This window comes from Cryptomeria japonica, chromosome 6 (assembly GCF_030272615.1).
Source record: "Cryptomeria japonica chromosome 6, Sugi_1.0, whole genome shotgun sequence".
Taxonomy (NCBI): Eukaryota; Viridiplantae; Streptophyta; class Pinopsida; order Cupressales; family Cupressaceae; genus Cryptomeria; species Cryptomeria japonica.
The window spans coordinates 333606221-333630730 of record NC_081410.1 but is presented as its reverse complement, the minus strand read 5'-3'; the positions used below and the strand labels follow the sequence as shown (position 1 = coordinate 333630730).

Sequence of the window (24510 nt, the reverse complement as noted above, 5' to 3'; positions counted from 1 at the left end):
AAGTTATCACAATGAATAACTACCGGTCCATTGCAATGCACTTTTATATCCTTCAACATTTGCTTCATCCATATAACTTGTGTATAGGTAGTAGCAGCAACAACATACTCAGCTTCAGCAGTAGATAAAGAAGTACATGATTGTTTCTTGCTGATCCAAGAAATAAGTTTCTTTCCAAGAAAGAAAGCTCCACCGGAAGTACTTTTCCGGTCATCAACATCACTTGCCCAATCTACATTTGTTTATGCACATAAAGTAAAGTCATCATCTTTAGGGTACAACAAACCATATTTAGATGTTCCTTGTAAGTATCTAAAAATCCTTTTCACCACGCTCATGATTTTCTCTAGGATCACTTTGATATCTTGATGCGATGCAAACAACATTCATTATGTTCGGTCTAGTCTGAGTCAAATATAACAGACCTCCAATCATAGACTTGTATCTTGTAGGATTTATCGGTGCTGATTCATCTTTCCTTGTCAATTTTTCACTTGTAACCATAGGAGTATTAACCGTTTTAGAATTTTCATACCAAATTTCTTCAACATCTCCCTAGCATACTTAGTTTGACAGATGAAAATACCTTTATCAGTCTGAGTAACCTACAAACCTAAGAAAAATTTCATTTCCTCAATCATGGACATCTCAAATTCATTCTCCATATTGTTAGAAAATTCCATGCACAACTTATCTTCACCTCCAAAAATAATGTTATCAACAAAGACCTCAATAATCAGTATATCATCATTAGTGACTTTATAATACAGATTACTGTCAGCATTACCTTTAGTGAAACCAAACTTTAAAAGATATCTGTCCAACCTTGCATATAAAGCTTTCGTTAACCTATTTCAATCCATGTAAGGCTTTCTTTAACTTGCAAACCATGTTTTTATCATCTAAAAGTGAAAAACCATCAGGTTGCTCAATATAAACTGTAGACATTTAAAAATAATTTTTTTAATTATTTTTAATTCCTCACATAATTAATTAATTAATTATGTTAATTAAAATTCTTCTCAATATTAATTAAATATAATTAATATTGTCACTATAGCATATGATTTATTTAATAAATCAATCCATTTCTTTATTCTTCTAAAAAATCAAATCCTCACAAATCTTTCTCTTAGCTAATTAATTTCAATTAATTAGTTAACCTACATGATTCCTACAAATCATCTTCTTAATTCATCATTAACCTAATAAATTCTTCTAGAAACTCCCTAAACTCACTTAATATTATTCTTCTAATTTTTATTCCTTCCACTCATTCTCTCTCCTAGTCAAATTCTCCTACAAATATAAATCCCACCTAACATTTCCTCTAATTCCCCTCCTAATGAGTCGTTAATGGCTAATCATCATGATTAGCCACAAAGTCAACTCTTTGTCCTTTCATCCAGCCACTAGCTTTAAATGCTCTTTTTCTAGATGAATGTAAGATTTTTGAAATCTCACATTCCTCTTGGCATTTCCCTCTCCCAAGGAATTTTTAATTCCTTTTTATTCTTCTAATCCCCATAATATCCGTTTTTGGAGAATTTTTAATTCCTCCAATGCATCTTGTAGAGTGTGGAGATACGAAATGCCTTAAGGCATATTTCTTGGTCTCCACACCCTCTCTTGGACCTTGTGTGACCTCACAAGTAAATCTTAGCCCTTCATCTCGAATTCATCCTAGCCATCCGTTTTCTTCTCCTCTTCCTATAAAATAGGGTTCCATCCGTTCATTCAAAACATCTTGAAATCCAGTAAGCTTATGCTGCCCTTTTGAGCCCAGAAAATCATCTTGGCAATTTGATCATCTCATCCTTATCATTCATCCCAATCATTTGTGCACAATATTGGAGAGCCATCCACATCCAGCAATCAAGGGAGCACATCAAGTGGAGCATTATCAAGGGGCGCCTTCACTTCATCAAGCTCAATCTGAAGGAGAAGGTAAAATAGCAAGGTGAAATGGTCTTTTAATGATATTTTAGCATTCTACATGTTTATTTCGTTATGTTTTGATCAGTTTACCTTTCAAATCTGTTTTCCCCTCTTCATAAACTTCCTCATCAAGATCCCTATTCAGAAAAGCACACTTAACATCCATCTGATAAACCTTGTAGTTTTTATATGCAACATAGGCAAGAAATGTGCAAAAGTTTCACCATAATCAATTCCTTCCTTTTGAAAATATCCTTTACAGACCAATCTAGCTTTATTCCTCACAACTTGTCCATCTTCATTTAGTTTATTCCTAAATACCCATTTAGTTCCAATAACATTCTTATTTTTAGGCTGGGGAACTAAAATCCATGTGTTATTCTTTTTTATCTGATCTGATTATTCTTCCATAACTTTCATCCAACATTCATCTTGACATGCTTCAATTACTGATACCGATTCAACTTGAGAAATTAAACATACCTCATTAGCTGCCAATCTTCTTCTTGTCATCACTCCATTATTCTTATCCCCAATGATCTGATCTTCTGAATGATTCAACCTTACATACCTAGGAGTCTTCTGACTCTCTGTTCCTCTTTCCTATTCTTCAGTTACTGTTGAATTTTTTGATACTCCCGGAGTAACTGGTTCAACATGTATTCCGGTAAAGGTGTTACCGGTTCAATTATGATCATTTCCACTATCGATTCTTGCACATAAATTATGATTTGACTTTTATTTTGCTCATCCACCTTGACATTAGTGCTCTCCACAATTCTCTGCAATATTTTGTTATAACATCTATATGCTTTCCTTTCATTAGAATAACCAAGAAATATTCCTTCATCACATCTAGGATCAAATTTGTCAATGAAATCATCTCTCCTGATATAACATTTATAACCAAAGATTCTGAAATACTTAACTGTAGGTGTATTGCCAAACCATAACTCATAAGGTGTCTTACCTGTTTCTCCTTTGATATGAACTTTGTTGAATGTATAGACTGTTGTGCTCATTGCTTCTCTCCAGTAGATATGAGGTAGATTAGCTTCTATCATCATGGTTCTAGTAGCATCCAAGATAGTTTTCTTTCTTTTCACAACTCCATTCTGCTGAGGTGTCCGGGGAGCAGAAAATTTTTGACTTATGCCATGCTTCTCGAAAGTTATTAAACTCACCGGATGTGAATTCTCCACCATGATCTGACCTTAAGCACTTAATCTTCAATCATGTTTCAGTTTCAACCTTAGCTTTAAATATTTTTAACTTTTCAAAAGCTTCAGATTTCTCCCTCAGAAAAGTAACCCACATCATTCTAGAATAATCATCAATGATTAACATAAAATATCTATCACCTTGAAAACTTTTAATTCTAGTAGGGCCACACAAATCAGTATGAATAAGATTAAGAACATCATTAGATTTGTCTTGTATACTCTTAAAAGAGGTTTTGACCTGTTTCCCATTTGACATTCTTTACATACTGGATTATAGGGCTTCACAATCTTAGGTATATCTCTAACTGCCTTAGTTGAACTAATCTTTACCATGCAATCAAAATTCACATGACATAGCTTTTTATGCCAAAGCCAACTCTCATCAATTTGTGCAATCAAACATGTCTTCTCACCGGAATTCTAATGAAATATATTACCTTTTGTCTGAGTACCTGTTGCAATCTCCAATCCAGATTTGTTAATGATTTTGCATTTTTCATCCTTGAATTGTAATTGAAATCCTTTATCCACCAATTGTCCTACACTCAAAAGATTATGCCTTAAACCTTCAACATAATAAACATTATCAGTATTGTGCTTACCATCTAATGATATGGTTCCACTTCCTTTGATCATGCATGCTTTGTCATCTCCAAATCTAACTAGACCGCCATCAAATTCTTGCAAATATAGAAACTTCCTTTTATCTCCAATCATATGATGTGAACATCCACTGTCAATTACCCATTCATCCTTATCTTCAATTTTAATAGCAAGGGCCTTTACTTCAAGTACATTATCTTCCAGTGCCAGATCATCTTCCTTGATAGCCAAGAACACCCATTCCTTTCCATTGTTGGAACCACTAGTAGAGTCTTGTGCCGGTTCATCATCAAAATCAATCACATCTTTCTCATTTGCAAAGTAACATGATTTATCTGTATTTTTCCTGTACTTATGCTTGTTTTGATATCTAGGGTTAGGCTTAAAAGATCTTCTAGCTCTTTCTTCAAATCTTGAATTCCTTTCAGGACATCTAGATGCAAAATGACCTATCTTATTACATGCAAAACATTTAAAAGATAATTTTCCTTCATACTTACTTCCTACCAATCCTTTAGGTACTCTTCTAGCAAATAGGGCTTCAAGTTGCTCAAATTCTCCATCTTCCCTTTTCATATCATCCAATTCCTTTGCATACAAAACTTTCCAATCTTGCTTGCTGGTTGATGATGTAAATGCATGAAAAATAGGTTTAGACTTCACAACTCCAAAAGGTCCAAATTTTTCAAGCTCAAAAGTAGCTAATTTCCCAACCAAGGTATCCCTATTGACAAAAGTATTAGGCATTGTTCTCAATTCATTAATTGCAGTAGCCTTAATCTTATAAGTCGGTGGTAAAGCTCTTCAAACTTTAGAAACTATTTCATCTTCACTCAGAGATCCACCACAACATTGAATTCCCATGACAATTTCATTTACCCTTTCCATGAATACAGTAATCCTTTCATCTTCTTCCATCTTCAAATTTTCATATCTCACCCGATAACCATCAAGTTTAGCAATCTTAACAGTAGGGTCACCTTCATTAAGAGTCTCCAACTTGTCTGATATAGCCTTTGTTGATGATTTGTCAGTCAATACCATTATTTGCTAATCAGAAAGTGCACATAAGAGGGCTTCTCTAGCTCTACAATCATTCTCAAGCTCCTTATCCAAGTTTGTCGGAGGAGGATTGCCAGATGCCATATTAAAAGGAGTTACACCATTCTCAATGATCTCCCAAATTTCCTTACCAAAACATCTCAGATAAGTCTCCATCCGAATCTTCCATACTCTATAATTTGTTCCATCAAGCCTAGGAATTTATCTCCGAAAGACAAACAACAGATGAACTAGATGAACTTGAACTATTAATCGCCATAGGATCTTCCTCAAGCGGTTAAGCTTCTACAGAGAGGACTAGAGCTCTGATACCAATTGTTAGACAATTCAAATAACCGGAAGACAACTAAGAGGGGGGGTGAATCAGTTGTCACTAGATTACCAGAACCTTAAGCAATTAAAACTTTAATACCGAAACACATAAGATCAATACCAGAATACATGAACCAATTACCGAAATAGCAGATATACTAATTAAGCACAAGCAAAAATTAAAGAATAGATACCATCCACATGACACCAAAATTTGTACGTGGAAAACACGGTAAAGGAAAAAACCACGGTGGGAAGCCTACCCATGGTCAGATAATACTTCTGCAGTAAGTATGTGATTACAAATTGAGGGGCTTGCACTTGCAGGAAGGCCAACAACCTAGAGTACACTGCTCATTAGAAAAGGAGTCTCATTGACTACATAAAAATCCAGATTACAATCTCGAAAGAAGAATGAATTGCAATGATAGCATCTCCTATGCCTAAGTACAGTTCCGGTTAAGCTCAATACCAGAGGACTTAATCCTCTTACATAAACCTAACTCGATCACCAATGATCGACCAAATCCTTTGCATGAATGATTATTACATTATTCGCTCACATACATCCTTATATTATCCCTTACATGATCTACAATGAGATCTTACATCATATATATACAAACCCTCGACCATAAACAATAAGGTCGACCACCTGACAATAAAATACAAAACATGTCGGCCTGAGACCAAAAAAATAATATCCAACCCATAAGACATCCTAGAAACACATTGAGAAGACCAAACAACACGTTACATTAAGCCGATCCAAAACCTAGATAGTACCAGACCCAATTTAGGTCCACACACGCTAAAGCAATGATCCCCATCAGCCAAGTCTCGAACATGATCACCATCAACATCCTGAACCTTTACTAGAAGCCGCACCAACAACACTTATGCATAACATCAAAATATCTTCAACAAAGCTCTGCCAGTGAAACCCTCACCGGATCAACAAATCAGGCTTACCAGTATATAATATAGCATCCGATCACCAATTCAAAACCAACTGACTGAACATGTATCTGAGTAGCATGAATAGCAGATCTAAGCCAATTCCATAAGCCAAAGCATACCAGAGTATACCAGATCATCATGATCTAATCCAACCAGAAACCAAACATCCTACCGAGACCAAAAGGATACCGGTAAAGCAACCAAAACAACCAGTGTTGACATCAATGACAAAACATCAATATAACACATACTCAATTCCTCCAAATGGCCAACACCAATGATTTGATTCCCAAGGTGGGTTGGGGCATATTTCTGGAGATGAGTTTGTAATGCAACAAAATCATATAACACATTTAGAAAATAGATATACAAAGCAAAATCCATTCAAATGTAGACTTGGATTTAAGCATAAAATTGCCACTTCTATTTAGGTTGAACATGGGAACATATAGACAAGAAATATGATAATTTGTTATCTTTCTTCTATTCTATAGAATAAAAAGTAGGTATGTATATAGGTAGGTCATCAACTAGGCTTTATAGTTTATAGGTATGCTAGGAAATGTCAAATACATGTGGTGCATAAACTATGTGAATGGGGTAATGGCAAATGCCAATGGTGCTAGCTGTATTGTAAAGACATGTGACATGCATGCCACCTTGTGTTAGATACACACACGGACTGCTAGGTCACTCATGTATATAAAAGAAAATGTGGCTATTGATGTTTCATGTGACACACATGAATAGTTTGATTGAATACTTATGTGTATAACCATGCATGCGCTACATAATGCATGCGAAAGTGTTGCAGAGTTATGTGTGAGAATTGCATACAAATGTGTGAGGACAATGTTGTATCTAGGTATGCAATCATTGTGTTTCATGTAGTGAGCAATGCTAAGCAACTGATGAAGTTGTTAAAGAGGACAAACAAGACTACATTTAGATCAATTTTGACATTTGTTGATACAAGAGTTGATGTAAAGTGAAACAAATGATGCCAAATAAGTGTGACATTTGAGTGATTCTTTTCTTGAGTGAGTGTGGGTGTATATACATAAATGTATACACATACTGATATATATACACCTATATATACACATACATGTATATATAAAGTTAGTACTTAGTGCTCAACACTAGACAAGTTGCTTCTTATATAACATAAATATCTTCGTAAATTTAACCCTAAATTATTAGCATGTATAATCTTCAATCTAAGATCAACTTAAAGAAAGACATTTATATTAAATATAAATAAACAAATGAATGCTGTCTATCTATATTACATTAGAATAAACAAATATTATTTTTCACCAATTTAATATTAAATTGAAGAATACACATGTTAACGATAGTGCTCATTTGATGTTTCATAGTGTTAACAATAGTGTTCATTTATGTTTCATAAAGATACACATGTTAACAATAGTTCTCATTTATGTTTCATAAAGATAAAGAGACTTCTTACATAGCAGAAGTGAAGATTATTGCTAGCATGTGCCCTCCTCAATCTGAAGTGAAGATTATTGTTAGCATGTGCCACTCCTCAATCTAAAACCTCAAATATGGAAACAAAAATCAGCAGAGGCTAGAGTAGTTTTTTTATTTTAAAAAGAAGTATATCACATGAAAAACATTAGAAACAGTGTCTGTTTGTTTATCCTTGTATTAACATAAAAATAAAAATTCTAGGCTACATGCTAAAATGGAACTCAAACATTGAACATTGATGCATTAGTGCAGGCGGAGGCGGCGGAAGGAAGAGGAGGAGGCGGAGGCGTTTGCGCATGAAATGATGGATCCAATCGCACTCGCAATCGCACTCGCATGATGTCTGTCTTTTCATACCCAAATGGGGCGGCCCACCAAATAAAGCCTGGAGGGAGATGGACGGATAAAACTTTTCCACTCGCATATCCCCACTAATTATCTGCCCTCGCTTTCTTTTATTCCTTTCCCAAAGTTTGTATGGCCGGCTTTTAATGTGTGTCTGCCCACCTTTGTCAACAGCTTTTTTGACAGCAAGCGATAAAATATTCAGGTCTTCTTGATATAAACACAGTCTGACAGACACTGCACCATCGAAACACGTTTTGGCCGGCTCAGTCTTGAGCAACTAAATATAGGTATAGATATAAAATGTGAAAGGGCGGGCATTAAACACGGCTCTGTAGCGAAATCTTTTTCGTGGATCAAGTTTTAAGATTGGGTATTACCATTAAATAGAGAGGATCTGGTGGGTTCCGTTCGGGCAGGGTATGTCTGAGAGAGGAGAGTGGGCAAGCAGCATGGCAGGTTCAGCCTCCAGTATGAGATGCAGACAGAAGCAGCAGGGTAATACTACTTCACCAAAACAGAAGCAGGAGAGTAATAGTTTATCAAAGCAGAAGCAGAAGCAGAAGCAGAAGCAGAAAGGAAAGCCCATGCCAGGCAGTATGAATAGCAAGTACTTGATAAGCCTTTCCATGGCCGTGAATGTCTTTCTTCTCACTAGTCTGGTATATGAGAAAAACTACCATACCCATCCCCTTGTGAATGCTGTTGCTGGGCACTCATTGGTTGACAAGATACGCCTACGACAACAAGGAGCAGAGGCAGACGCAGACGCAGACGCAGAGACAGATCGGTACTTGCTTTCTCCATATGCAACTGCTCAGCCAGCGTATAAATGTCATGCCTGCTTGACAGGCCACAACTGTTCTACCGTTGTCTCCAATTGTATTATCAATCTTGATCAGTAATTTTTCTTAACCATTTCTTTCTGCTTCATACTTCAGTTTTCATGCGCTTTTACTAACCTACTGGTAATGAATAGGAACCATAAACCAATTACCAGCATCTGCCTTTGTTCAATTCTTGTCTTTTTAACATGCAAAATGTAATCTGTGGACCCCGCTGAAAACTTAATCTCTTTGCACTTTTAGCTTGGGGTTTCCATTTCATGAATAGTGTTACAATTAAATGGTGGAATCTAGCAAAACCTCTATGTTGCATATGCTCAAGCGACTACCAAATAAAGTTCCAAGTGGAACCCCTAAATACCTTGCAGTGATTTAAAATATTTGATGGATTAAACTTTAGATTTGAGTGGTTTACTGTTGGATTGGATGCAGTGGAGACCCAACAATGTTTGAATCCTTTTGGATTAATAAGGGGCAAGAGAGTACAACTGTGATTTTGGGATGGCAGCTGATGAGCTACTTTGCAGATACAGAAAACATATGCTGGTTTCTAGAGCCAGAGTTAGCAAAGGCAATTAGATCTCTTCACGATCTCGTTGGGAATGCTGTGACTAAACGGCGTACTTTAGTTATAGGCACAGGCTCAACACAACTCTTTCAGGCTGCATTATATGCCCTGTCTCAACCGGGTCGGTCAAAGCCTACAGATGTTGTGTCTGCTGCACCCTATTATTCGGTATGACTATCCCCCAAATTGTAATTTGGAAGTAAATCAAGATAATTTCATCTTTTATTTGTGTATTAAATTCAGTGAATGATTTTTATTTTTACTTTTTTCATTTCAGTCTTATCCAGTGGTGACGGACTATTTGAAATCAGACATGTATAGATGGGCTGGTGATGCCTGGAATTACAAGCAGATAGTAAATGAAGATCATTATATTGAACTTGTAACTTCCCCAAATAATCCTGATGGGTTTGTGAGGGAAGCAGTTGTAAATGGATCTGGACCGGTTGTATATGATCATGCTTATTACTGGCCACATTATACTCCTATCATTGCCCCTGCAGATGGAGATGTTATGCTTTTCACTGTATCTAAAAGCACAGGTCATGCAGGGACCCGCATTGGGTAAGATATTTTTATCATCTTTGCACAATTTATTTTTTCCCTTAAGCTAGCTATATCATCCTTTAGAAGCAATTTGAATGTCTTCTACATGCTTTTCCTGGTTTTGCTCGTGTGTTATGTCCACGTTGCTCCGCTGTGCACACTTCTGCCTTTATTTAATATGCAAGCAGCTCTTTCCATTATATTCTATGATTTGACTACTCCCTTCTTCTGCACCAATGTACTACTGCATTTTGCCTTCCCACTTAGTTTTTGGATTATAGGAATTCTCTTATTAATTTCAGTTGATGGAAAAGTTGAAATGCTGTTGTGTATCTTATTTGAACTTAAGAGGACTGATGTAGGTGGGCAATTGTTAAAGATGCGGAAGTTGCTAAGAAGATGACCAAATACATCGAACTGAATACAATTGGAGTTTCGAAGGATTCTCAGCTACGGGCCAGCAAAATTTTGCACTCTATTAGCAACAGTTATGCTTCTGAGGTTGACACAGAAGAATATTCTAGCACTGTCGAAGAGACTAGATTCTTTCATCATGGCTCTAATTTGATGGCAGAAAGATGGAGGAGGCTTCGAGATGTAGTAAGCCTTAATCACAGATTCAGCTTACCTGCATTCCAAAGCCAGTTTTGCAACTTCTTTGGCAGGCAGGCTACTCCTCAACCAGGTAACAATCTATTTTCAAACTATCTAGTGATATTATATGTTCATCTCTTGGGATCCAACTATGCCAGTCTTCATCAGATGAAAATAATGATTCAGAAAAATCCATCTCTTATGACCATGAATAATCCATTTAACACATTTAACTAAAGTTTTGAATAGACCTTCAATCTCAATACCTAATAATATATTATATAGAGTTAGATTCTAAAATGAAGTGAATGATGGAAGGGTATCATCCACAAATAAAGCATTTCTGATAGAAAAATGGAGAGCAAGTGATCTGAAAAAGGAAGGGACTGCAAGCTGACATCTTAAATGCACCAAAGATGACAAAATCCATTGTGTTCAAAAAATACTGATAGCAAATAATCTGAGCATCTTCTCTTTAGAAGGCGTGGCATATATATGGCATGTTTAGTACAGGGTAGTAAACTAAGTATGAAGTAGTGGTGCGAGGAAAGGGTTGAAAAGGGCAAAGGGAATAGGAGCAAATATGTTTGATTAGATATGTAGAGTCATGGAATATGTAAACAGTTTCAAGAAAGTACAAATTTGAATGCTGGTTTACAAGGTTACAGAAGAAGGTATATAAAATTTACAATAAGAAAACAGTGAAATTTGTAAAGAGAAACATAGAATTGACTGACTTCTGGATTGCTCTGTTATTGCAGCATTTGCTTGGGTGAAGTGTGAAGGAAGAGATGATGAAGAAGATTGTGCGAAGTTGTTGAGGAGTCATGGAATTATCACTCGCAGTGGCAGGCATTTTGGTGCCCCCCAAAACTATGTGAGACTCAGCATTCTTGATCGAAACCACACCTTCAATCTTCTCATTGACAGACTCTCTGCCATTCATTGATCTTCATGTAAATTGCGTTTTTTTGTTTCTACTGTTTGCAAATGGCCCAATGATCACGCCTTTTGTAGTTAAGAAAAGAAGAAACAAGGTAATTGATAGGAATTTGCAGGCAGCTCCTCCAAACTTAAAAATCCCCAAAAATATTAGTTATCATAATGGCGGCCTAAGTTTATCACACTTAGTAAGGTCTGAAAGCCTTTCACATGCGCCAGGGCCCTGGTAATGATATCAATATGTCTATTTCTTTAAAGTTTGGGTTAACAACCCATTAATCATTATCATCCTATTCTACCGTTCTTCACTTTCCTTTTTGTTATGGTTTGTTTTTTAAATAATTTTTAGTGCAAGAAAGCAAGTTACTAATAATTTGGTTGAATTTCAATTTCATTCAGTTTGTTATTTATTTTGTCTGTACAGTTGATTTGAGTTTTACTGTATAAAAAGACAAACAATAATAATTCATTTTGATAATTTAGGAATCATTTAGCAACACCTAAAATATAGCATGCATATATGTAGCAACACCTAAAATTTAGCATGCAGCATTCAAGGGGTATATTACATGACTGTCTATTGTCTTTACTTTGATTTTGTATTTATGACTTAATATAAAGTTTTGACTAACAAATATTTTTTAGCTTAGCAAACCCTCAAATTGGTCTATGGGCCCCATCTCCTTGAGACACATCAAGGAGAACAAATTTTTGACTCTCAAATTCATAAAAGCTGGACTCAAATCTGTGCATGAGTTTCACTTCTACACTTCTGAATGACAATTTTATGATTATAAAAGTAAACCAAAACAACAATAGAGACTTTTGAAGACTTGAGATGTTCAAATGATGTTATATATATGGCATATTAGCAAATTAGTTTGCAACATTTGACAGAATAAGATTTCCATCAACCATAGGGATATGTATATTATATTAATTATTTAAATTATAATTTAATAATTTTAAGCTAGATTATTATTCATTACAAACTAATTAATTTACTTAGATATTGAAGTCAGGTGTGTTACTTTTCCATAACATTAATTTGTGGACCCAACCTATCTTATATCACTTAGGATTTATTCCTTCAATTTTAGGGTTTTAGATTTAATGTTTTTTTATTGTATACCTATTAATTATGGTTTGATTGAGGTTTCCATCTTTTGATTGTGTTGGTATTGATGTCAATTTTAATTGAGAGGCTTGCCAGTTGACTTCTTTTGTTTTAAGATTGACATCAACACCAACAATCCCTTTGACTTCTTTTGTTTTAAGATTGACATCAACACCAATAACCCCTTTAATAGGGGAGCTTAAGGCCAAAGTATAGCTTTGTCATACACCCTTTTTTGTGAACTTCCTTTTTTGGGGTACTTGGTGTATGGCCCTAATATTGGCTGCTTCAATTATTATCCTGAAATATCCTTCTATTTTGTTCTTTCAAAAAATCCTAAATTGGAATTGACAGGTAGATAATCCATAAACGAAAAAGTTAGTCTCTCTATTGATGACATGCTAAGCCTCAAAGAGATTGGATTGAGATCGAGAGCACCCCCACCCATTTGAGCTTGGCACATCGCCACCTCCAAAATTCTTGTGAGAATTGATAGAGAATGGAATCCAAGCTTTAGGAAACTATCAACTATTAAAATTTTCTTTTGCACCACCGCCTAAGAAAAAGATCCCGCTTTTGGCAAACATTCTTTTTTCCAACATAAATCAATTGGAATATTGGACTTCTCTAATGCAATCTGTGAAACCTTGTAACCACCCTTAACATTATATTTATTGATTATGAAAATATTTCATTTAATTATGTTCTCTCTAGTTGATGGTAAGATGTTCCTCTCATGAAGGATCTTTCAGACTTTCTTTTTCTTCCTCGGGAGCATTAAAATCTTTCCAAATCCACCTAGGTAAATCAGAGTTTGTGCCATACCTTATATTTTCAGAAATGCATGATCCACACTATTTAGTTTGAATCCTTTTAGATTGGTGAAAAGGGCCTAACTAACATTAGTTTAACACGTCTCTCATATCCCACATAAAGTGGTCAGTGATTAGTGTAGACAAGGAGTCATGAAGTTCCAAAATCTAGAGCCTAATGATATGGTCTGCTGTAAGAATCTTGTTGCGATATTGGTAGTCTAGGTAATTATTCTATGGTATCCTTACCCATTTTAGCTAAGGTTGTGAAAATATCTTCCATATCAATATTTCTCCCATTGCTTTGTTTTTAGAGATCCAGTTGCTCAGTCTGACACCCCCTTCAACCCTAGGCTTGCAAATTGAATCACATGCAATGGGAGGTATTTTCTTTTGCACTAAAGTTCCTTGCTAGAAAAAAATTCTCATCTTTTGTTTCAATCGTTGGAGTACCCCTTTGAGGTAGAGAGAGACAAGACACGAGAAAAATATGAAATATTGAGATACCACTTTCAACATTATTATTCTTCCAACCCAATGCAAATGTGACCCTTCCATCAGGCCATTTTGTTTGAGAACTTTATGAGCATTGGATCCCATAGTTTAGTCATTCACAACCTAGTGGATAAAGGTTAGCCTATATAAGTACTATGAAGACAACCTTTTTTGTAGTTTAATGATCAAGATTTCAATTTACTTACCTAGACTAGTTCCAAACAAGAAGACTTATAATTTTTATAATATTAAGAACTTGTATAGAGGCTTCAAAATATTCTTCCAGTATCCCTTTCATGACTTTGGCTTCTTTTATTTTTTCTAAACCAAACAACATGGTTTCATCAACAAATTGTTGATATGACATGGGTGGAACATTTTTGGTTACTATGACACCCTTTAATCTTCACGAATTCACTATTGAATTGTATTCTCTCCTAAGGGTGTAAACCATTATGATGAACAAGAAGGGAGAGAGTGGATCTCTTTGCCGAAGTCCACTTGAGGCCTCAATGAAACATTGTGGGCTGTCATTAATGATTACTAAGTATCTTGGACTAGACACCAAATTCAAAATCCATGAAAGGCAACCCTTCTTGAAGCCAAAGACTTCCATAATTTTGGAAAGGAATCTTAAATCCACTATGTCATAGGATTTCTTGATATGAAGTTTCACCAACATGGAATTCTTTTCATTTATGAGAGGAGTGAATTGCTTCTTGGGCTATGATAACTCCATCAATGATAGACGCCCCCCCAAAAAAGTCACTTTGTTCTTCAACTATGATGTCCAAAAGTGTTGTTTTCAAATAATTTGCTTTTGCTTTGAAGAAAATTTTATATGTTGTGTTGCACAAAGATATTGGACGATATTCTTGTAAATCATACAAGAATGTAGTTTAAAACTTTTATAGAACGTTAATAATAATATAGATAGAACCAGATATAATCAACACAGAGACAAAACACGAAGAATTACGTGGGAAAACCCTTTCGGGAAAAAACCCACCACCAACAGTTTGACACTTTATTTACAGTAAATGAATTTACAATAAAGTTTTAGTCTGCAACTATAGGCATTTGTTCTCAGATTCTAATGAATTGGTCACAACAATCGACTCACACTATCAGCTACATACACCATAGTTATCCAATGGCTTCATATATCAGATTGTCGACCGTTCATCTGAGCAACTCCACCAACGGTTTGAAGTCTAACCGGCTGCGTTGGTCTGCATTCATGAGAAACACAATAACCCACATGCACTAGGAAGTCGGGTCGATTCGTATTCATATACACCGACAAGACCATCTTTAGTGTCCAAGTGTTTACCTTTTTGGACTTCGGTTCAAGCGCACACCCGTAGTCGATCTCTACTCCATTGACCCCCAGAAAGACCACAAAAGAATTGCACCGATCTCCCAATGAACCAATGACTCCACTAATGTGGCTCCGCCATGTGGCACCACCTGATTGGCTCCGAGTTCCCTGCCCTGCCACATTAGCACGACCTCACTAACCACCCAGAATGAAACTCTTCTTTGTAGTTGGGTCGCGATGGAAAGTCTAACGAGCAATTTCCCATCGTGACGTAGCGACCACTATTGGATCTTCTGCGATCACCGTCCAATCATCTGCGATCTGCTCGACCTTTAACTCACCTTAGCCGCTCTCCTGCTGGGTCCCACCACTTGGTCGCCATGTCGCGAGGGATACATTTCGGGCACTTCACAACTTTGGTACAACGATAGCCACTGATAGTCCCAGAATTATACTCCACCGTTGATCTTACTCGGATCTGTCGTTGGATCTTCTTGATTTGCACGACCCTTATCTCACCTAGGCCGCTCACTTATGCCACGTGTCACTTCCTGATTGGCTCTGGAGTCTTTGCCCTGCCACCTTAGCACGACCTCACTATCCACCTGGAATAAAGCTCTTCTTTGTCGCTGGGTTGCGAAGGATATTCTAACGAGCAGTTTCCCATCGCGACCTAGCGACCACCGTTGGATCAACCTTGATCTGCTCGGTCTTGAACTCGCTTATTTTTGCACATGTTTTGTTGCCAAGCCGCGGGGAATAAATTTTGATCATCTTCCCATCGTGACCTAGCGACCACCGTTGGATCAACCTTGATCTGCTCGGTCTTGAACTCGCTTATTTTTGCACATGTTTTGTCGCCAAGCCGCGGGGAATAAATTTTGATCATCTTCCCATCACGGTATAGCGATAGCCGTTGGATCATCTCACACTTGCTCACCCAATAGCTGATCACAAGATGGGGGTTCCATCAGGATAGGTTACTCCGATAAGTCTGAACACAAGTCAAGTTAATTTGAGGCATATTTCCAACAAACTCCCATTTTACGAGGAATTCACTGGACCGATTACCATTCCAAACGTTACTGAGAAACATGGGTATCAAGACCCATAAGATTTAGAACACCACCTGAATTTGTGAGTGCTCACAGGTTTCGTCAAGGTGTCTGCAACATTTTCCAGAGTGTCTACCTTGTTAAGATAAATGTTTCCATCTTCCACCATGTCATGAACAAAATGATACTGAACATCAATATGCTTCGATTTGGCATGGAAAGTAGGATTCTTTGCCAAACATATGACACTCTAACTATCACTCCAAATTTCAAGCTGCCCTGCATCAAAACCAATATTTGGACTCAAATGCCTAAGCCAGACAACTTCTTTACAAGCATGTGTGGCCGCCATGTATTCTGCCTCTATAGTGGACCAAGCGACTATATATAGCTGCTTGCTCAACCAACTAATTGCTACACCATTCATGACAAAAACATATCCACTGGTGGATCTTCTTCTATCTATGTCTCCTGCCCAATTAGAATCCACAAAACCACATACACTGAGAGTTTTCTTTGAATCATCAGAATGACCATGATAGTACAAAGAAAAATCTGAAGTTCCCTTCAGATATCTAAACACCCTCTTTACAGCATCCCAATGTGGTCTTCCTGGATTCGACATAAACATGCTAAGTACTCCCACTGGTTGGGTAATGTCTGGTCTTGTACAAACCATATCATACATCAAGATACCAATAGCACTTGCATAAGGGATCTTCTTCATGTCAACAATCTCTTCAGGAGATTTCAGAATGTCATGCACAGTTAACTTAGTTCCCTGCAAGATGGGAACAACCTGTGATTTATAGTCAGACGTATGAAACCTGTCAAGAACATTGGTTATATACTTTCTTTGGCTGAGCCAAAGTTTCCTCTTAGATCTATCCCTTTTGATCTCCATTCCCAGAATGTAATTTTCTGCTCCTAAGTCATTCATTTCAAATTTCATAGATAACTAAGATTTTAAATTTGAGATCATACCTTTTGTATTTCCTATGAACAACATGTCGTCTACATACAAAGCTATGATAAGAATCCTATCACCTTCAGTTTTGTAGTAAACACAATTATCAACTTTTGATCTCACAAATCCCAAGGACAAAACAAATGTATCATACTTTTGATACCACATTCTGGGAGATTGTTTCAAACCATACAGAGACTTCTTGAGTTTGCATACCAAATGTTCTTTACCTTTTTCCACAAAGTGCTCAGGCTGAGACATATAAATCTCTTCTTCAAGATCACCATGAAGAAATGTTGTCTTCACATCCATCTGCTCAATCTCCCAATCATATGCTACTGCAAGTGACAAGAGAAATCTGATAGATGTTAGCTTAGTCACAAGAGCAAAGATCTCTCCATAGTCAATACCTTCCTTTTGAGAATACCCCTTTGCAACCAATCTTACTTTGTACTTGTCAATGCTGTCATCTGGACCATACTTCTTTTTGAATACCCACTTGCAATCTACATGCTTTCTACCTTTAGGCAATGGCACCAAATCCTAAGTTCCATTTTTATCCAATGATATATTTCATCATTCATGGCTTCCAACCAGGAATCTGAATTAGGCATTTTAATAGCTTCTTTGACAGTCCTAGGCTCATCAGTATCTGAAAGTAAAGCATAAGAACAATTAACATTCAACATAGAGTGACTGTACTTATTAGGTGTATACCTATTAGGTTGCCGCCTTTCTCAAGTAGATCTTCTCAACTTTGGTGTTGAGGCTTCTTGAGGTTCAACGGGAGGCTCATCATCATGTTCTTCTTCATAACTACTTGAACTGCTTGAAATCTCCGCATCTTTAGGTATCTCTGGAGATTCTTCCTTAGCTGGAGGAATTTCAACCTCAACTTCTCCTTTCTTTCCTATGTTGTGATCCAGTAACATAGGTTTCAGCTCATGAAAAATCACACTTTTGTTGTACATAACCTTACCAGTCATTGGATTCCAAAGTTTCTATCCTTTCACACCAACTCCATAGCCAATGAAGATACATTTCACATCATTTTTATCCAACTTAGATCTATTAACATCAGGCACATGAGCATATGCCTCTGCACCAAAAACACAAAGGTACCTTAAATAAGGTTTCTTACTGGACCAAGCTTCCATAGGTGTTTTGTCAACCAATGCTGAAGTAGGAGAATGATTCAACAAATAACATGCTGTAGCAACTACTTCAGCCCAGAAATTTTGTTCTAGCCTAGCTCTGCTCAACATGCTTCTTGCTTTCTCCATTAGAGACCGATTCAACCTTTCAGCAACTCCATTTTGTTGTGGAGTGTAAGGTAGGGTCTTATGTCTCTTAATTCCATGATCAACACAGTACTTGTCAAAATCTACACTACAGTATTCACCACCATTGTCTATTCTTAAACATTTAATCCTTCTCCCAGTTTGATTTTCAACAAGGTTCTTAAACTCCTTAAACCGACTGAACACTTCTGATTTACATTTAAGAAAGTACACAAATATCCTTCTTGAATAATCATCTACAAAAGATACATAGTACTTAGACTTAGACAAAGAAGGAACATCCACTGGACCAAACACATCAGAGTGAACATAATCTAGAATGTCAGAACATTTATGAGATCTAGAATAAAACTGAACATGGTTATGTTTTCCATATATGCAGTGTTCACAGAAATCGAACTCAAAACTACAATTATCTAGACCTTCAACCAGATTCTTATTCTTCAAAGCTTGTAAACCCTTTTCACCTATGTGGCCTAACCTATTATGCCAGAGCATTGTTTTCTCAGCAGGAAGTTTACCTTCCAATGAATTAGCATTATGCATCATTACAGTTGTCTTAACAAACTTTTCAGAGGTTACATTACAACATATAGGTTCAACATTTAACTTATACAGTGTACCAATGGGATCACCCTTTGCCAATACAATGGAACCCCTAGTCATCTTGCAACCACTAGATACAAATGTAACTTGTACTCCAACATCATTAAGTTTACTTACAAAGAAAAGGTTTCTTGCCAGACTTGGTATATGAAGAACTCCATTGATCCCCTTCACTCTACCATCTGGGAATTGAATTTTAATTCTGCCTCTCCCTACAATCTCCAACGTAAAATCACTAGCCAATTATACCTTTCCACCAGCATACGGTTCATACTTCGAGAACCACTCCTTGTGGGAGGTCATGTGAAAAGATGCGCCAGAATATACTAACTAGGTGTCATCTGAGGTAGGCATTGCCAGGGCTGCTACAAATGCATCTGCATCACTTTGAGAAGATTCAGTGTCAGGGTACTTCTTCTTCTTCTTCTCCTCCTTGCAATCCTTTTAGATATTCCCTTTCTACCCACAGTTCCAACACTTCACCTTTGACTTCTTGCCTGGAGATTTTGATCTCTCCCGAGACTTGGACTTGGACTTCTTTCCTTTCTTCTTGTCTTTGTCCTTCAGTCTACCTCGAACAAAAGAGCATCTTTTGTCATCTCAAAAGACTTCTTTCTCATTTCTTCTGACAAAAAAAGTATTAACCACATTATCCATCTTGAATTGGGTCGTAGTACTACAGATAGCCATCACTAAGTGATCCCAAGAGTCAAGCAATGAACACAATAGCAACATGCAACGTTCTTCTTCCTGAATGGTCACACCAATAGAAGTTAACTGTGCAAGAACCATGTTGAATGCACTCAAGTGGTCTACCAATGGTGTTCCTGCATCCATCTTCAGAGAGTACAACTTCTTCCTCAAGAAAAGTTTATTCACCAAGGATTTGCCTTGATAAATATCTCCCAACTTATTCCAGAGAAGATGTGCAGTTTTATCCTCATGGGCGTTTAATAGAACAAAATCAGCAAGACATAGCTTGATTAGACCCCTTGCCTTCTGGTCGGCTAATTCCCAATCCTCTTGCTTCATTCCTGTAGGTTTCTGCCCAGACATAGAAATCCAAAGGTCTCAGTCGACCAACAAGTCTTCCATCTTGAGTTTCCATAGTTTGAAACTTGAACCATTAAGCTTCTCCATGTCTATGCGCCCCGAGGTGCTCACCATCTTAACCTGTAAAACAAACAAGTAGACACTTTGCAAGACTCCCACTAAAACAGAACTGACACCAAAAACCAACCCTACCCAACAAGGATAACAAAATGGGCCAAGCTCTGATACCACTTGTAAGGAAAGAACAGTGCAAAAATGCCTTCCTAATGTCAATTAACAGGTGAAATCATACAAGAATGCAGTTTAAACTTTTTATAGAATGTTAAGAATAATATAGACAAAAATAGATAGAATCAACCCAGAGACAGAACACCAAGAATTACGTGGGAAAACCCTTTCGGGAAAAAACCCACCACCAACAGTTCGACACTTTATTTCCAGTAAATGAATTTATAATAAAGTTTCAGTCTACAACTACATGCATTCGTTCTCAGATTCTAACAAATTGGTCACAACAATCGACTCACGCTATCAGTTACATTCCCCATAGTTATCCAATGGCTTCATATATCAGATTGTCGACCGTTCATCTGGGCAACTGTACCAACGGTTTGAAGTCTAACTACCTGCGTCGGTCTGCATTCATGAGAAACACAATAACCTACATGCACCAGGAAGTCGGGTCGGTTCATATTCATATACACCGACAAGACCATCTTCAGTGTCCAAGTGTTTACCTTTTGGACTTCGGTTCGAGCGCACACCCATAGTCAGTCTCTACTCCATCGGCCATCAGAAAGACCACAAAAGAATTGCACCGATCTCCCGATGAACCAATGACTCCGCTAATGCGGCTCCACCATGTGGCACCACTTGATTGGCTTTAGGGTCCCTACCCTACCAACTTAGCACGACCTCACTAACCGCCCAGAATGAAACTCTTCATTGTCGCTGGGTCACGATGGAAAGTCTAACGAGCAATTTCCCATCACGACCTAGCGACCACCGTCGGATCTTCTGCGATCGTCGTCCGATCATCTACGATCTGCTTGGCCTTTAACTTGCCTTAGCCTCTCTCCTACCGGGTCCCACCACTTGGTTGCCATGTCGCGAGAGATAACATTTTGGGCACCTCACAACCTCGGTACAATGACAACCGCTGATAGTCTTAGAATTATACTCCACCATTGATCTTCCTCGGATCTGTTGTTGGATCTTCTCGATTTGCACGACCCTTATCTTACCCAAGCCGCTCACTTATGCCACCTGTCACTTCCTGATTGGCTCCAGAGTCCCTGCCCTTCCACCTTAGCACGACCTCACTATCCCCCTAGAATAAAGCTCTTCTTTGTCACTGGGTCGCGATGGATATTCTAATGATCAGTTTCCCATCGCAACCTAGTGACCACCGTTGGATCAATCTTGATATGCTCGATCTTTAACTCGCTTCTTTTTGCATGTGTTTTGTCACCAAGCCACAGGGAATAAATTTTGATCATCTTCCCATCGCGCTATAGCGACAGCCGTTGGATCATCCCGGACTTGCTCACCCGATAGCCGATCACAAGATGAGGGTTCCATCGAGATAGGTTACTCTGATCAGTCTAAACACAAGTCAAGGTAATTCGAGGCACATTTCCAACAATTTCTTCTTATCTACCTCTATAACTACTTCCCCCATCTTAAAGATCAATTATATCAATATATATATCATCCAAAACACATCTGGGTCGGCCACAAAAGATCACATTCTCCAAAATAGGAAAATGAAACGTGTAAAATAGGTCATCCTGAAAATGTGAAGATCTCCTCCGGCAAGAACACAAATGAAGTGTGTACCACCAAGGAAGGTCGGCTAAGGGCCAAGGAACATAAAAAAATGGTACCAAACAGATCCGCAAGTCAAGAAATCACTCCGCACGAGAAGAAATCTCCAAGTAGTTGTTAAGCTCAAAACTATTCCGGGAACCAAGAAATAGACAATCTGGAAGTGATAACTTGCCAGAAAAGAATCCAAATGAACTAAAAATACCAGATAAGGAACAAGAACCAGTATGGAAGCCAAAAATATGATCCGCAATGAAAAAGGAACAACTACCATAAAATTACGGAAGAAACACAAAAACTGCAACACAGAACAGGAACAAAACTGAAAGCAAATATTTTCGGTTGATGCAAGATTTCTCATCAACCAGGGACGCTACTGCATCATCCTCTTTTAGCTACACCTCCCTAGATTTTTCTCTCCAATATATTTCCTCTTTGACTATCACATTGACATAACCTGTTAAGAGGTTTGTATTTTTATATACTTTTCTTGGTCCATCCCATGCATGAAGATTGGGTCATTCAATTTTAAGATTTTAAAACTCCAATTTTTTTTTCTTCAAAAATGTTTTTGAAGTACTCTTTATTCCATATTTTTATCTTTCTCTTTAAGTATCTTAACTTGGATAATTGCTAATGATTTTGTTGTGAAAGGTAAAGAACAAGTGGTTTGTAGGTGTAATAGATGAAAATTGAATTGGGTAGAATTATGACCTAAACCCACTTTCATACAAACATTGGAATACAAAAGCACCTATAGGCGTGATTGTCTTTGACTAACTCTTGTGAAAGAGAGTCAGTGGATACTTATAGTGTTTTTATTACTTTGTTGCTATGGAAATGGATATGTAAAGTATAAGAGAATGCAAAACTATGATGAAAGTACAAAGAAAAGTGAATATAAAGTTATTGTAGAATACTAATAGATAATAACATTGAGACAAAAATTATAGAAATGAAAGGATAATTTGAGTGTGAACCTATGACCCAAATCAAGAGCATAATTGACAGGACCAGGATGCTAGATGCTTTCGTCTATTGAGCCATGAACTAGTAATCTGAATACTAGCACATTCTGAGTAGGAACCTTGAAATCTAGGACTGAATTGGGAGGACCAAGGTGCTGGGTGCCTTGGTCATAGGATAGGGGCGTTGGGCACCTTGGTCCTAGGACAAGGGTGTTGGGCGCCTTGGTCCCTGAGAACTAGGCTAGAATTTTGATAGAAGATATGCACCTATTGACTGAGGTCTCCTAGAATATTCTCACTCTGGCAAATACTTGTAGTTGCACTTGTAAGTAGAAAATGACAGGCTTGTGGCTATATAGGGGGTTTCCTTAGTCAACACCCTTGTTTTGGTGATTTCCACCCTCACAAATGGCCAATATTGTAACTAAAATCATGTGTGTGCTTTTGAACCTTATGTGTGTGTAAAATTGCTATGAGATAAATGCAAATTAGAGTTCTACCCAAGTGTATTAGAGAAAACCCTAAATTATTGTAATGTAAATGCTTTAAATTACAATTAGGATGTCAATCTGAAGCAATAATGTAGGTCTAAAAATTAATGATACAATATTCACTTGGTGATTGAGATCTCCCAGAATCTTCTTACTCTATTGCATGCCTGCAACTACACCTATAAATAGAAAATGATAAGGTTGTGTCTATATAGGGGTGTTTACCTTAGTCAACCCCCTTGTTCTAGTGATTTATAGCTCCACAAATAGCTAGTATTGTATATGAAAATATGTGTGCTGTCTTGAATCTTATGTGTGTGTAAGATTGCTATGAGCTAAATGCAAAACTAGAGCTCTACCCAAGTGTCTTAGAGAAAACTCTAAATGATTGTAATGTAAATTATTTAAACCACAATTAGGATGCCAATCTAAAGTATTAATGCAGGTCTAAAAATTAATGCAATGTAGATCTGAATCTCAATGTAGAGGCATAAGAACAACATGAAATAACACCCAATCCTTAGGAAGATATTCAATCCAATTAACAATTGGTGATTGCCTTATTATCCTCTAATGTCTCTTGAAGCTTCCATGGTTGATGAAGACTTGATGATGAATAAATTTGTTGATATTATATTTCACCTAAAGTAGGAATTTCACTTCACAAGGATCTCTTCTTGAATTTCTAAATAGGATACGTACATGAGGAAATTATTGGCCTTAAATATAAAACCTTAAGTTTAAATTTGATGAAAAGCCAACCTAGAATTGATATAATTTGATATGAAGTGAGATTTGAACTAGAAAAGACTACCAAATTGTCCTCTCAAAATTCAGGGAAAAAACTGCAAGACTAGGTAGTAGAGATTCACCCTAGTCCTATCAACTTTTTTTTCCGAGTTTATAGGGATTCAAGATAATGGTATTCTAATTCTAAATCTATCTCATTCACTCATACCATAATGTGTAGATATGTAGGATATGCTTTGAAGATTGAAATAATGGCAAGATTGTGATTAAATAATAAAAAGGGGCACACCTAGGACCAAGGGCCCAATTTTA

The 24510-nt window shown here is 37.1% G+C and overlaps 1 protein-coding gene across 2 annotated transcripts in view; it reads left to right on the top strand.

The window, feature by feature from the left end:
* The window catches only part of LOC131044230 (L-tryptophan--pyruvate aminotransferase 1), a 28435-nt gene extending 16692 nt beyond the window's left edge, over positions 1 to 11743 (top strand). Inside the window, exons 4-8 of one of the 2 annotated variants that reach the window (XM_059207353.1) lie at positions 7848 to 8841; positions 9218 to 9521; positions 9631 to 9917; positions 10262 to 10584; positions 11255 to 11743. In XM_059207353.1, coding sequence (XP_059063336.1) covers positions 8363 to 8841; positions 9218 to 9521; positions 9631 to 9917; positions 10262 to 10584; positions 11255 to 11442 — 1581 coding nt within the window. In that variant the 5' untranslated portion in view covers positions 7848 to 8362 and the 3' untranslated portion in view covers positions 11443 to 11743. Of the gene's footprint in view, positions 1 to 7816; positions 8842 to 9217; positions 9522 to 9630; positions 9918 to 10261; positions 10585 to 11254 lie in introns of those variants that run through there. The other variant, XM_057977516.1, reaches the window with a different exon arrangement.
* Positions 11744 to 24510: the final 12767 nt, after the last annotated feature.